General features: G+C 32.8%; 1 protein-coding gene across 1 annotated transcript in view; it reads right to left on the minus strand.

Annotated features, from left to right (window-relative positions):
- Window positions 1–2,728: 2,728 nt before the first annotated feature.
- The window catches only part of LOC117120408 (A disintegrin and metalloproteinase with thrombospondin motifs 3-like), a gene marked incomplete in the record, with an annotated part of 39,962 nt that continues 26,579 nt past the window's right edge, over window positions 2,729–16,111 (minus strand). The window contains 10 exon segments of the mRNA XM_033265454.1: window positions 2,729–4,096; window positions 4,766–4,904; window positions 5,459–5,663; window positions 6,004–6,139; window positions 6,296–6,455; window positions 6,662–6,825; window positions 8,614–8,694; window positions 9,733–9,853; window positions 11,269–11,402; window positions 12,796–12,907. Of these exon segments, the coding sequence (XP_033121345.1) occupies window positions 3,867–4,096; window positions 4,766–4,904; window positions 5,459–5,663; window positions 6,004–6,139; window positions 6,296–6,455; window positions 6,662–6,825; window positions 8,614–8,694; window positions 9,733–9,853; window positions 11,269–11,402; window positions 12,796–12,907 (1,482 nt within the window).

Genomic DNA, 16,111 nt, shown 5'->3' on the forward strand with positions numbered 1-16,111 from the left:
AGCATAGCATGATATATAGATATGTAAAGATTAGTTTAGTGTAATAAAATAGATGTTTTAAATTTCGACATTCCAGCATGTTTTGGCTATTATCTCAGAAACAGGATTTGCAACAAGCGACTGCTTTGGCTTGTCTTTGCCACAATTAGTACCTGAAAAATGTGAATGTCGATTAATAAAAATTTAGAATACAATTTTCTTATATGGATGACTAGATACAGAGTGCAACCCATGTCCTATAGTGAAGAACAATAGATTCATAATTAGACGACGACCTATTTATTATTCTTCTACTAATATTCACAAACTCGCAGTTTTTGGTTATTGTTATTATCCAATATGAATCCTTGATCAGGATTCCTGTATACAATTCCTGAAACTGTTTATATTATTATTATTATTATGTTAACTATTTTAATATTATCATGTTTATATTTTGTTATGATGAAAACAAAGTGTCATGACCAAAAACCAATTCTGATGCAATACACTTTTCTGTAAAATATTATCAGAATACAGTTTTTGGTTATTGTTATTATCCAATATGAATCCTTGATCAGGATTCCTGTATACAATTCCTGTAACTGTTTATTTTATTATTATTATGTTATCTATTTTAATATTATCATGTTTATATTTTGTTATGATGAAAACAAAGTGTCATGACCAAAAACCAATTCTGATGCAATACACTTTTCTGTAAAATATTATCAGAACACTGCCACACACAATTTATTTGATAGAGATTAAGTTCAAATCTAAGAAGTTGCTTTAATTTTGGGGTGCAATCAGAAAGTGAATTTTATATTCACAATTCAATTGACTTATAATATAGTACTAAATTTTAAACAAAAGAAAGCAGTTATTGTTCATTAGTGTATATATTTGCTAGGGTATTGTATTAAAGTTTCTTAGGTCAAAATAATTTTTTATCTGTCTTAAAACTGAGGGGTATGCTATGCTATAGGGTTCTAGAATTCTCTCGGCCAGCCAGCTGATCACTAATGACACATAGACTACCATAGACTTAAACATTACTAATTCTGTCTGTTCAGTTGGTAGTCAAAATAATATCTTAATGTAGTACAGTAATATTGATTCATGCAATAATTAATTATAATTATGATGTAAAATTTGATGTAAGAATTATGATTACAGGAGCTGAGTGATATTAGAACTTGTTTGTTGTGCAATATTTATACAACACTTTCAAAATAATTTTCAAGTACTATTTTTATACTTGTGATTTAATAAATCTGATTTTTACTAAATTAAAATAGCGCACATATTATTTTGTTTTAAAAAATGTGTTACTATTCCAATAAACATACAGTAATGGATATGAGTGTAGAGATATTACTATAGTACCTCCATGATATGAGCTGTAGTCTGGTGACAAGAACACATTATGAGAATTTTCCAATTAATGGGGCTTACAATGCCAAAACCAGCATCAATGGAACACAAGAAAATTGAATTTTTTAATATTATATATGACAGTGTCGTACGACGCAGCCCGACGCGATTTGTTGTCACGTCGGGTATGTGTGAGTTAAACGCAGACGCGATGTTGTGCGTCGGGGGCAGGCGTGTCGTAGAATATTAAACATGTTTAATATTTCTCACGACAGCTTAAGACTGTCCCCGAAGATAAATCGGGTCGGGCTGCGTCGGCCGACGCTGTCTGAGTTGGCCTTTACTGTTGCTAAATTTATGAGTAAAAGTATTACAGCTTCTATGTACCAAAGTAGTGTACAATAACATTCTTTAAGATGCTAATTACTCGGTTTCACATTTAGTGACATTATGCTGGTTTTGGGATGGCAGGCCTTAATTACTCTTGCATCCCAATCAGCACAGCAAGCACTCCTCTCTGGCAAATACTCTCAATTTTTTTTCCTGTTTTATTATTTCATTTATTATTTCCAGGCAATATAAAATACAGTATAACAAAGACACAAACCTGAGGATAACCTAAAGTAAACTGAATTACTATCGAGAGGCTCACCTAAAAGGAAATCTTTACTTAAATTTGGTGGTGGACATTTGGTGCAACAGTTTGATTTTAACCAGATTTGATTCTAGCTGTGCATTGTTCTTGTGTCCCCACACTGTTTCTCTCTACCCCAGTTAGTTGCAGGGGTTTGGGGGACCTGGTAGGATAGGTAGGAAAGGCAGTATGTTACAATAAAGAGCTATATGAAAGTGCTATATATGAATAATGTATTATTATCATGGTTGCTGCTGTCTTCAGCATATCAATAGCATCATCATAAAAAAACTAAGTCTGCGCAAATTGTCCTACAAAATCACTGGAACTTGCTTTACAGTATGGTGAAATTGGGACTATTCCTTGTGGTTGGCAGCTATGAGTTAAATAACATGTCAATGCAAAGGGTGTGTGTAGGTCAAATCAACAGATAACAGTTCATATTATGCATTCAATGGCAATATGAACTATTACTATATTTGTTTCTGTTATCAATTGATTTGATAAATGCCTTTGCATTGAAATTATATTTAACTCATTGAGTGCAAATTTAGATAAAGACCTCACAAAATATTACCATACCAGCATCATGAAAGGACCATGTGATACTCCCATGGTGGGGGGTAGAAAGTACTGTTCATTCAAACCATCTGAAATGTTTGGTAGCGCCACTTATGAAAAAAATTCTTATATTCAACAATTCAACTTAAACAGAACATTATTAACACAAGAACCATGCTCAATTATAAATATTTTATTACATATACAATATGTACAATAATAAATCATTGGCCCTTTAACTACAAAAATACAACATTCATTCAGCAATGTGAAGTAGTGGTACTTTATAATGTGCAGGTGTGCAGCCCCCAGGCTACATGCGGCCGGCCCGACAAGTGTTTTGTTGCTTCCCGGTTTGTGCTGCCCGTCTACAACATTTGGCTTGAAAACCCCCTTATTTTTAACAGCTCGTTGCCGATCATCAGTAAAAATACATATAAAAAACTAATAATACAATAAAACTATGTACTTTAAAATATCTTTTTTTTAAAGATACAATAGAAAACTAAAATTTTTCATATTGAAAAAAAAATCAGCAGCCCTCAATAATATTAATTTAAAAATATTTTTCTGACCCGCTGACCAATTTTTATGGATAGATTTCAGCTAGCTGCAGGAGCTAAACTACTGTATAATTGTAAATATCATGGTTGACCATTTCAGGTTAAACTTCTATAATGTTTACTAAAATTTCACAGTCCACCAAAGGAGGTAAAATTGTATAACTGTATAAGTGAAATGTATATATTTCATGTCATGTAAGTACTTCAATCCTCAAATAAATATTTGCTAAATAATCAGTCTACCTTTGGAAATAAAATTATGTAAAATAAATTCATAGTCATCATAGAGATAAATTGCATAGTCTAGCATAAAAAGTAAATTAAATTTTCAGTCTACCACAGGAAGTAAAATTGGATTAATTTCTATTAGGAAGTAAATTACTCTTATTGATAAATGGTTAGTATTTGGCAAGTGTACCACTGTATAGGATAACATCAAAAAGTACAGAATGGTAAGAGTTCTGACTCTCCTGATTTTGCATGCAAGCAATGAAATGAAAAATGCGTTACTACCAGAAGATAAGGGGCAGTCTATTATAATTTTGAATAGAGTTCAAAAATTGAACAGGCATTCTCTACACGCAGCACACGTTTGATACAAACAACTTTAACATGTATATTATATCTTTTGAAGGATGCCCTCTAATATGTGGTACTTTTCAAGTAAACACCGACAGTCGGACCTCTTGCCATTCTTTATTCCTTGATAACATCATGAGTGTATTTGGATGAGGTAGTATTAGTTGTACTATTCATCCAGTATTCCTGCTATTCTTATTGGCTCGTTTAGCTTCTCTGTCAACCTGCTGTATAGTAGCATCACGATTGGCTGTTGCTGTTTTGCTAGCTTTGGTCATATCCTCCAATAGGATCCTCTGTTTCAAGCATGTTGAACAGCATTGTTCACGATAGATGGCTAGCTTGCAATATTGCTGATACGTCCTTAAACTACAGATCTTGCCTCCAGCCTTTGGTGAGCAAACTTCAAAAAAGAAATAAACTTCAAAGTAAGTAAAAAAAGCTACACGTGATGATTTCCAGCCTTATTATTAAGTTGCATCTTTATTATTTATACTTACAAAACCCAGGTTTACACTAGTATGGGGCACATAGTGCAGGCAAATAACTGGGAACTTGGAACATGAAAGCAAAACGAATTCACTCATTTGTGACTGCCATCATTATCATAAATAAATTTTGATTCTTTGACAACACAACACATACAAGGAGATGTAACAAATGCAAAAACCCAATCCTAAAATATGGTACAGCTGTTTCTCACCTGAACATAGATTTGACAGCTGAAAGGAACTGAACACACAACGTTCGTGCAGTTATATTAAAATGATGTTATTACATTCATACGTTTTTTAAGTTATGGTCTACAGACCATAGTAAAAATGCAAGATAAGTAAAATAAGGTTCTAGTTTTGGAAGGTCGTTATAACGCCACAATCAACATTCCAAAGAAATAGTAGAGCTACTGTATGATATTCTAATGATATAATAGTAGTAGTAGAAATATCATTTAAATTAGGTTTTGAAAGTAGATTTGGAAATGCAAAGAAAACTAATAATGAATAGTCAATAATGAATAAAAGCAACATTAATGGTATTTAAGTATAATAACAGCATATTAGGGTATACTAACCACATGGTCCCATATCGCATGGCTTGGAGCTTCGGTTTTTGTCTTTGGTTTGACATCCATAATCTGGATTCTCTTCACCATCAGGTCCGACACAGGTAATTGTACGCGTCTGAACGCCCTTCTCGCATGACACCGAACACTATCAAGTAAAAATATATCCATGCAAGTTATATTTCTATGCTCTGCTGCCCTCAATGTTAACTTTTCTAAATGATGAGGATAATAAATATTTGAGGAAAACATATGTTCTTATCGGGATTCAAACCCAAGACCTTCCGATTACCGTTCGGATACTCTACCAACTGAGCTATGAGGCCAAGTGGTCAAGTGGTATACAGCCTTGGGTTTTCCCATTAGAACACATTATTTTCTCAAGGTATTGCATAATAATAATATGCTATATAAGTCATTATTATTATTATTAATACGAAATAAATAATATTAAATCACCTGAAAGCATCTTTGGCCGTTTATTAGGCAGTGACCATCACCAAATCATTAAAAATTATTGATTTAAACATTGAAAATGGGGAAAATAACACAATGGCTGTATAGATATATAAAGTTTAGTATAGTGCAATAAAATATATTTCAAAAATTTTGACATTTCAACGTTTTGGTCATTATTATCTCTGAAACACGATTTGCGAGGAGTGACTGGTTTGGCTTGTCTAACTAAAAGCTGTGACTCACCTGGGACCAGACACTTCTCTTCCACTTTCCTTCACAAAGCGAGACATTGCAGGGTTTGCTAATGGCTGGTCGTTCAGCATGACAAAGCCTGATGGGAACTGTTTCATTTACACCGTTAATGTTCAGCACACAGTCCACCCAACGAAGTTGGTAGCTTCGTAGTCCACATGCCTTAGAACATTCACTCCAGTTAGATACTCGCCACCTTTAAGAATTAATGGATTTATAAAGATAAGTTATAAGTCACAAATTTATAGCTGTCTTATCAGCAATGTTCCATTAATTTAATTTAGTTTAATTTGTGTTTTTTCAATTGGCAATTAAAGGGAATCATTTTACATTTTTGGTGAGATTTCCCTGAAAAGGAATGATTTATAGCAAACTAGTTTTGATGAAAATTGATCTTGAATGTAATTTTCTGCACAAGAACATTACAATATTTTAATGAAATATTTTGTAACATATCATTCTGCAATATTTATTAGTTCACATGTTGCTGTCTCCAGGATTGATGTAAACAAATGTTACTAGTAAGCATTACTTACTGTGGTACAATGCACTCGCGTTCCTTACACACTCTGCTAACTGGAATAAGAGGAGGGTTATTTGCTAGACAATAAAACTTGTCCATAATATGTTCACTGCCCGCTTCAATGCAATTAAACATCTTGACTGATGTACCTAACGAATGCAAAATTAATTAACTTTTATTAAAATGATATTTAATTCCAGTTTTTTTCATTTTAAAAAAATTAGGAAAACAAGAAAGGAAAAAAAACCAGACAGGATTGAAAAGAAGGTAACTACAAGAAAATAAAAACATTCTGTATTATGTACCATTTCCACAAGATGCACTGCACACAGTCCACCCCTTCTCTTGCCAGTAGTAGGTATTCCTTTTATTTTTTTGAAGTTTTCTTGGGTTGTTTAAGGCCTCTCGATTTATCACATAACTGTAGTGAATGATGATTGGTGATTTGTCATTTCCATTACCTAGCTACATAAACAAATTATAAATAATTATAAAAATTTATATTATAAAATTATTACAAAAACTTGGCTCCATAACTTGGCTTCAAAACTTCACAAACAAATAGTTGCAAAAAAATAGTTTAAATAAGAATTTCCAAATTGCACATTAAAAATACCGATACTTAACATCCAATTTTTAAAAATATTGTATATGCAAACATAATTTCTTACCAATACTGTTATGTTAGACCGCATTGGTCCCCGTGTTTTCAACATCTCAACTCCATCTTCATTGATGTAGACAAAGTTTACTTTATGAAAGACAAAATCACACGATGGTCCCTGGATATTTTTACTGTTCAATATGTACCGCCTGTTTAAATCATCTTTTAGTGCTAAAATAAAACAAAATTTGAAAATTATTATCCATATATCACTGTAATCATTATTATAAATATTTATGCTGCTACATGATAAAATTTTATTATTTGATATATATCATAATTACATTGTTCATTCTTTCCTAAAATTTCTTAAACATATAATATAGTTAAGATAATAAAAGTAATATTTGTAATTCATCTCAATTTGGTCCACTCAACTGCAAATGTGCCGCCGTGAAAATCACCCTATCTCTTAACCATTAGAGTTTCCTCAAAAAACATCAACTGATTTTACTTCAAAAATGGCAACTAAAAAACTAGATTGTATAACTTAGTTTGAAAACGGTTTATAGAAGGTTATAAATACACCTATTGTAAGCAATTTACGAAATATTTGTTTTCAAATATTTAGCTCCGTCATTTTTGGGTTGAATTACGAAAATATAAGTGATATTAGCATGTTCAGCTGCATTTGAGTCGGCTTGTGAGGAGTCGTTTATTTACAACGTTATAACTTTGCCTATGCCAATCCATTTGCTTAGGTTGAAGCAGCAACAAAAAGGCAGTTTTCTTGCTATCAGTTATATATTAAAAATAATCTCATTGGATATAATTCTCTTCCATCATTTTTGCATTCTTTCAAAGGCTTTCAAGAAGATAAACTGACCGAGCTCACAGCTAGTCCAGGGATCTGGCTGCGTTCCATTTTGTGAACTGATGACAGGAGTGATGAAAATATGGTACCATATCACTTAGACGGTCTTACTAAAGTCATTCCTCTAAAGACCACTGCTATAAAACAGTCTTCTTTAAGACCGCTTTGAGTATTGAAATGCAAACAAGCACTCCCTGGTAACGTAAGATTGGGGATGATGTCATGCGTGCTCGACACGCAAATGTTTCAAAATGAACGTAAATAAACGTAGACCTATTTTCGCAGACGCTGTTGTTCGATTCTCCGACTTTGACGATCTAGGCCTAGGTCTTGCCATTGCGCTGTTGAATGATGAAAATGATTTAAGACCGTTTTAAGCCTCCTCCGAGTAGAAAATTTAAGACGGCTAACTGGTTAGACCACAATATGATAGCAATGGTCTATAAGCATAGACCAGTAGTGACGACACAATTATAGCCGACTAACCGTCTAAAGACCGCTTATAGCAATCCACCCATGTTTTAAAATTTAATAAATGAATTGCTTAATATTGGACTTATCTTATTTTTACAGTGTTTTGAATAGTTTGGGCATTTATTTTTAATAGGTGTTTTCCACAGTAATTAATCGTTTAATGAAGTGCATTTTTATATACCCTTTTCGGATAATGAAATTGTTTAAACATTGCGCAGTGCAGCGTGCTCAATCTGTTCATTTCTGCCTTTTGTACATGCGCGCAGTATTAAAATTGTTTTGTTACGTGGTCAAAACAGCCTAAACAAATTGATGTATTATTAGTGTTTTTGTAAGTTTAATAGTATTATCATATAATTTCTTGCGGAAAAGAAATATATTGCACATTATCTTAATGCACGTGTCCAGCTACATGTGTTAAAAAAAATGTATACACTGATCATCTACACATGGTACAGTAAATAAACATTCAATTATCTACCGCCCTCTTTGTAATGGTGCTATCCAAATGTACTTTACTTATTTGGACAGCCAACAGTCCTAATGTAATTACATAAATCAAGGAAAAATTATGTGAGAGAGGAAGTTGAAATGAAAATATGACAACATGGAAATGAAACATATCTTTTTGGAAAGGATACTGTAGGTCTACATGAATGAGAGTAACTTACATATAAAATTATTGGTTTTTGAAACCTCCTCAACTAAAACATCATATGCTCCTATAGGTATCTTGAATGCCACTTGATAATCTATTTTTTAAAATATGGCAAGAACAAAACAAACATAAAATTAAAGGCAAAATAGATGCATTCACTTAAATATTGTTTTATTATTATTTTTATTATTATTATTACTATTATTATTATTACTATTATAATTAATATTATTATTATTATTACTATTATAATTATTATTACTATTATAATAATAATTATTATTATTATTACTATTATTATTATTATTACTATTATAATTATTATTACTATTATAATAATAATTATTATTATTATTACTATTATTATTATTACTATTATAATTTTTATTATTACTACTATTATTATTATGCAATTCTCTCCTGTTCTTGATGTTCTACTGGGTCGTTTGAGCTACGTCTCTGCTACTTCCCACAGCTTAGAGACACAAAGCTTTTCTAAAAGTGTGAGCGGTTCCAAACGGCTGAGAACTGTACACTTCCAATGCAGTTAGGTAAATATAACTTCCCATGCCAGGTCTTTGCATTCTTCAAGATATATCTGAGTGCACTAATTACGATTATTATTATTATTATTATTATTATTATTATTATTTTAGCATTTTTAGCGCTTTTTTCCTGGTCATTGGATACAGAATCAACCACACACAACATGTAACCTCCTCCGCTCCCTGAGGAATATTCCTAGTTACCGTATGCATGTAAATAGCACTATTAATTTCATTCCAAATCATTTACCTCCTACCAGGCACCCATTTATACTTCTGGGTGAAGGGAGGCAAATGCAGATAAAGCATGTCTTGCCCAATGACAAAAGCAGTGCGACGAGCATCCTTACCACCTTACACAATGCACCACACACGCTTCCACATTTTTAAGAGATGTACTAGAAATCAATCTCAAATAAATATAGACTTGAATTTCCTAACACATCATATCCTACAGTTTTGGTCTAGACATTTCCAAACGCGTAACAAGCCACATATCAACTCTGACATAATTAGCACTAGCACAAACAAAAATGTTTGGGAGTAAGTGAACGTCAGTTTCAGTGTTGAACATTTTGATTTCTTACTTCTTTTTAAACGTCTCCTTTTCATGGCATGTACCTCTTGGCAGGTTGAGTTATCCCCTCCGCAGACACCACATTTATCAAACTTCAATGTGGACCCTAAAACCTTGTCACAGCCAATTCTCTTAATCAAAAACAAAATAAAATCCTGACTTAAAGACCCTATGCTAATCAAGAGATTCATTAAAAATTCACTATTAATTTATATTGATATATTTTAAAGCACTCGCTATCCAAGAAGCAGTAGGTACCTTCACCAGTAATCAACTCAATTCTACCCTTTAGAATTACTTGGTTAAAACATATTAAAATATGCGTCTTATTAACAACTGAATTTCATTGCATTGAGAAGATTATTATAGTTATTGGAAGGATGGATTTATCTGGTGTATGCACCAAGGATAACCCACAAAAGTCTGAAGAAGACTTATTTCCAGTAGGGTCCTTCTAGTGGTGATTGGGCAGTACACAAGGTGACAATCCTCTACTCATTTCCAAAGAGTGTGCAGCACTCCTTAATGTGCACTTGGGCCATAATTCACATGGGACCAATGGTTTAAACACCTCATTCAAAAGACAATGCTCTATTGTAACTTGCACTTCAGCCCCCCAGCTGTAACACAAGAAAAGCAGCAATGGGAATTAAATTGTGGATCAAAGACTCTCCACTGTTCAGCGCACACACAGTGGCTACCACCAGTTTAACCGACTGAGTTAAGCTGCTCACTATTTTTGTGAAATAGATTAATGATAGGAAGATATAGCTTGGTGGGATTGATTAAATGATATAAATGTAGAACATAATATAACATTTATTGAAATGGCAAAATAAAAATTACACATTAAGTCAATAAATTGTCCGTAAAAAATTAAAAGAATGAATATGATAAATATCCTTGAAGAATGAATAATAATAATAATAATGTTATATTTATATAGCGCATATTGCACATTGCCCCTATGCGCTTTACAAAGAAATAATATAGGCCAACTGAAAAAATGCAAATGATAATAAAATAATAACAATAAAGTAAAATAAAAAATAATAATCATAACAACAATAATAACAATGAGACTAAACTACTCCTATTCCTTAAACTAATTAATGGTTGGCTGTTGACTCCGAGGAGCTCATCAGCCCTTTGTTCAGCTATTGGTTTTTCTTGCTGCTGGGTGACCATAAATATTGTGTGTAATAAATTAAAATAATGTTTGAACTGAGTCATTATGAGGCTTAGGGAAGGCTTTCATGAAACAAAAGTGACCCCAATCTGCTGGAATTGCAAGACACCTTACCACCAAACTAAAGATGCTCTTAAAATCTGGAGCATGGAGTTTGTTATATGCAGTAAAGGTTTGCGAGTTTAAACCACAAGAACTGGTATACACTTTGACAGATGTACTCTCTCAAAATCAGCCTTGCCACCTAACAAGTTTGTTGTTAGATCAACAAGATTGTTCTCTGATGACACTATAATGCCTAATTAGATTACTTCCTCCAAGATGATACATCAAGGTTGGAGGGTGTCTTTTACTCACCATGCACTTTCCGTCGATGCAAATACCATGTGGGTTTTCGTAGGAACATGCAACACCATCAATGACATCCTGATCCATGACCACCACTGACTTTGTGTTAAGTGACACACACGACAGCTTACAACCAAGACTTCCTAAACACATAATCACTTTGTTATTTGATGTCAAAAATTATATGAGGCAAGTGATAATGAAAACCAGCAAAATCATGCATACTTAGTCACACATCCCTTCTTTTTTACACCCAAACAATGCTGTATCCTATTATATAGTGCAATCACCTCTTATTTTAGTTTTGTTTCTACATGCCACAAACAAAAAATGCATGTTTTTACTACATACCATATATTCTTACATATAAGGCTATCTGAGTATAAGACTTTTGTATGGTGCGTGTGTATAAGGTGACAACCCTGTTTCCGTCGAGACGGGATGGCGCCAGTGGGGTGGCCGGGGAGCCAGGGCCCCCCGTCGGGGAGAGCTGGAAAAAGCACTATTCGTCGGGGAGAAAAACGAATTATATGTATTTTCTACATATTAGTAGACTTTAAAATCGATTAAACAAGCCTTTGAAACCCCTAAATTGTCAATATTTTTCGGGGCTACGCCCCCTGGACCACTTTCTTTGCAATTCTTTTTTTAAAAAAGATAAATAGGGGTGGGTGGAGAAAGTTTTTTTTTTTAAATTTATTTTTAATTTTTAAATACTCATCAGATGGAATAAAACTTAACCCACAGAGGCCTACAATGGCGGTATCTTACATCAGACGACTTTAGACTAATTTGTAGGGCATCTGGCAAAAAATAAAGATAAATTCACTCACATTTTTTTAATTTGTTAAGAAAAAAAGCTAAAAAAAAAAAAATTTTTTTTAAAGTTTTTTTTGTTTTTCCATCTATTTTTTTCAGTGAGTTAAAAGCGGGTGGAGGAGGGCAGACAAACAATTTTTTTTTTTTTGCCTAAATGAAGTGTTAATAAACTTGCAATCTAATTGGTTCAGACTGATCATGTGATCATGAACCTTTTTATAATATTTTGTACTCATTCATTTTAGTCAGCAAGTATACATGTATCGGTCTATACTATTTACAGCACTGATTAATAATATTAATATTCTTTTTAACAGAGGTAATTACATTGAATGATATACTAGATAAATATTGCATAGAATATTTAAAATTCTCATCCAATAATATGAAGCTCATTCATTTCAAACTATAAACTAATCAATTATGAATTTTATCTAGATACATGTACAGCATTAATATTAATAGTCTTGGAAAGTGCAGTTGTTTGTGAGAATGCTAATATAGGACTGAACTCTACACATTGCAGAGTGAACACCATTCTTTCGAAACAACATGTATGTGTGTGTGAAACTTTTTCTTCAAATTAGTGATATCATCATTCGAAACACCTTGCATGCCTAGGTAAATATTGTGTTGGGAACACCGACCAATAATATCCTTCCATCCACAATTTGAAACCACCCACAATTTGAAATCATGACTGTTGAAAGTACCTACTGTTGTGAAGTTCTGAGGGCACCCATGCCTGCATTGCCCCTTCATGCATCCAATTCGACAAGTAATCCCTGCATGCATCAGCCCGAGGGTCTTGTATCGGATTCCCACAATCCTTCACAACAAAGACAGAAAAAATTACATAGTCACTATGATATGAGATAATGCTTATTAATAAATTACTGTAATCATGGAAAAATAAGGTTAAATTACGATGATGATATTTCAATTAGACTCAATTATTGACGATGTTAGGTAATAAACACTTAATGAGTTATATGATAGGCACAATCCTTGGTGTTTACCCCTAATAAATCCAATCCAATTTAGATCGCATAATTTCCCTATATATTCAATGGTTAAACTTCCCTCTATCAGTTTCTAATTGAGAAATGCAACTTTTTTTTTCATTTCATTATACTGAATGCATGAGTTAATCAATAATTTGAATCGTCCTTTTGGGTGTGTAAATTGCGTAATATAAAGAATGCACAAAACCATGCAGACTTATAAAATTAAATAATATGAAGATAAAATATAACCATGGAGCTATAACGAAAATGAGGTACCACCGGCCAAGATGGGATGTGTTATAATTGTTGATTACGCCTTTAAAACTAAGAGATCTGAGGTAGAAGATCTGGCCTGTAACCAGGTTCATGTTGAGGGAAGTTTCCTATAGGCCAACTTTAACTCAAAAGTGTTTCATTAATAGAAAAAGTTTATGATAACCCAGGCTGGGTTGCTCCACGTCTTTTTGAAAAGAAAAAAAAAAGAAAGAGAGGAGGGCGCTGTTGTTTGTATGTAAGACTGATAAAATTATATTTAGGAATTATTCAAATTTAAATGCTCAATGCTTTAGTGAAGACGTAAGATCTATTACTGTAACTGGTCTGAGGTATTTGATTTTTCAGATGTAAATTTGTCATACATGCCATTCCTTAATCTATTCTTAGATGTATGCAACAAGCATGCTCCACTTATCACAAAGGGCATGTTCCTACTGGAAAGAAATAATCGATTAAAAATTGCTTTTCGAAAAATCGTTTTTATTCTCGCAATATAAACGGGACCAGTTTGAAAAAAACCGATTTAAAAAATTTATTAAAAGCACGCAATGGATAGTGTGTTTGAACGGCAAATAACCAATTTTGGCTGTGCACCTTTTAGCTGCAACACAAAAAAAGCGATTATCGGGTGAAATGTGACCTCCAGGTCGATCACTGCAAAGACTAGATCGTATTAAGCGCGAACTTTCAAAAAAATTTGTCCTCTTGTTCATGTCCTAGGAGCTAAAAACGTCAACAAAACATGTGGAGTGACGAATTCGTTTTGTAATTATTTTGTGGTGGGGGGGGGATATTGGGGCCTAGGCCTCTCTGCTCTTTTGGGCCTACTGTTGTCCTCGTTTGGTCACTCGTTTATAATTGTGCCGATGAGCACAGCCGAAACATTTGCCTTCTCGCTCCACATCGTATCTTACTCCTCGTCATCATGACAGGAATGAGAAAGATACTATCCTATACAGTTAGGAAAAACAACGTGTTGTAATAAACAAAATGGTGACATAGTTTCCGTCACAAAAACTGATTTTCGAAAAATAAAAAATGCAGTTGCAACCCCAGCAGGCTGTCTGGTACTCTTTAAAAAAAACGGTTTTAAAAAATCGATTATTTTGTGTTTATCAGTATTAACACACCCTAAAAGTGTTAACCCAAAAAAGAAATCTAACAAGCCATGGATTAATTCTCAAATAAGAAAATCAATAAAATTTAAACCTAAATTATTTTCAAAAGTGATAAAGAGCAATTATAATTCAGAGATTTTAGCAAAATATAAACGATGTCGTAACAAACTTACTAATACTTTAAAAGAAGCTAAACAACCATTTTTTTCAGAACAATTTGAAAACCATTGTGGAAATATGAATAAAACATGGGAAATTGTCAATGACATTTTAGGCAGAGGAAAAAAAGGAAATGAAATTACCTAGTCATTTGGAAGTCCAGTCTGAAAGTGGTAATGTATATAAATTTACTAGTCAGTAAGACATAATTAATTGTTTTAATAATGACTTTGTTTCAATTGGCAAGAATTTTGAAAGAGATATCAATGATAGGCCTATTGAAAACCACATGGTGTACTTACATACCCATCCAAATTCTTTAATTCTTGGTACAACCGAAGAAGTTACAGATATTTTAATAGGATTAGATAAAAATAAAGCAGTTGGTTTGGACCAAATTAGTCGCAAATTAATAATTCTAGCTGCAAATTACATTTCTATACCACTTACATATATAATTAATTTATCATTTTCTACAGGATTCTTCCCAGATGCACTAAAAAAGGCAAAGGTTATTCCCATTTTCAAAAAAGGATCACCGTCTGACCCAGGAAATTATAGTCCAATATCCGTCTTACCTCGATTTAGTAAAGTCTTTGAAAAAATAATCAATAAACAACTTACATCATATTTAAACCGATTTGATTTATATTATATCCTCGTCAATATGGTTTTAGAGAGAAATATAGTACAAAACTTGCTATTACGGATTTAACACAGAATTTGTCGGAGGACATAGATAATGGCAACATAGTTTTTGGAATGTTTTTCGACTTTAAAAAAGCATTCGATACGGTGAACCATGAGATTTTAATAAGTAAGTTACATTCATACGGAATACGGGGATTACCTTTGGCGTTATTCAAAGATTATTTAAATAATAGGAAACAGTTTCTTAGTATTAAAAATGGGATTGAATCAAATGAACTTCCACTAACATGTGGTGTACTACAAGGGTCTGTGTTAGGCCCTACGTTGTTTCTTATATATGTAAATGATATTGCAAGTGCTACTAATTACACTCGCCTTTTTGCAGATGATACCAGCTTATTTTATACCTTTAATACATATGATAATATTGACCTAAATTCTGTAAATGAACAATTAAAACAGATTGTAGACTGGTGTGATTTAAACAAATTAACAATAAACTCAAATAAAACTAAGTATATTATTTTTCATGGTAAGCACACTGTGGTCCAACCAAATGGTGCAATTTATATAAAAGGAGCACAAATTGATGAAGCAGAATCTACAGAATACATTGGGGTATTACTCTTGACAAAAATCTGGCATGGAAAGAACATATTAATATGGTAAATAAAAGTATTAGTTCTAAGGCAGGCTTGCTTTACAAATTAAAGAATTTTAATCCTCCTTCAATTTTGTTATTGCTGCGAAGCAGCCAATTCATATTCTTGACAGCAATTTGACCTCTGAAATGTCATTGTTTGTCAAAAAACAAGGGCCTAA

This window comes from Anneissia japonica, unplaced genomic scaffold (assembly GCF_011630105.1).
Source record: "Anneissia japonica isolate Jap-2015-1 unplaced genomic scaffold, ASM1163010v1 scaffold287953_len805160_cov178, whole genome shotgun sequence".
NCBI classification, from domain to species: Eukaryota; Metazoa; Echinodermata; class Crinoidea; order Comatulida; family Comatulidae; genus Anneissia; species Anneissia japonica.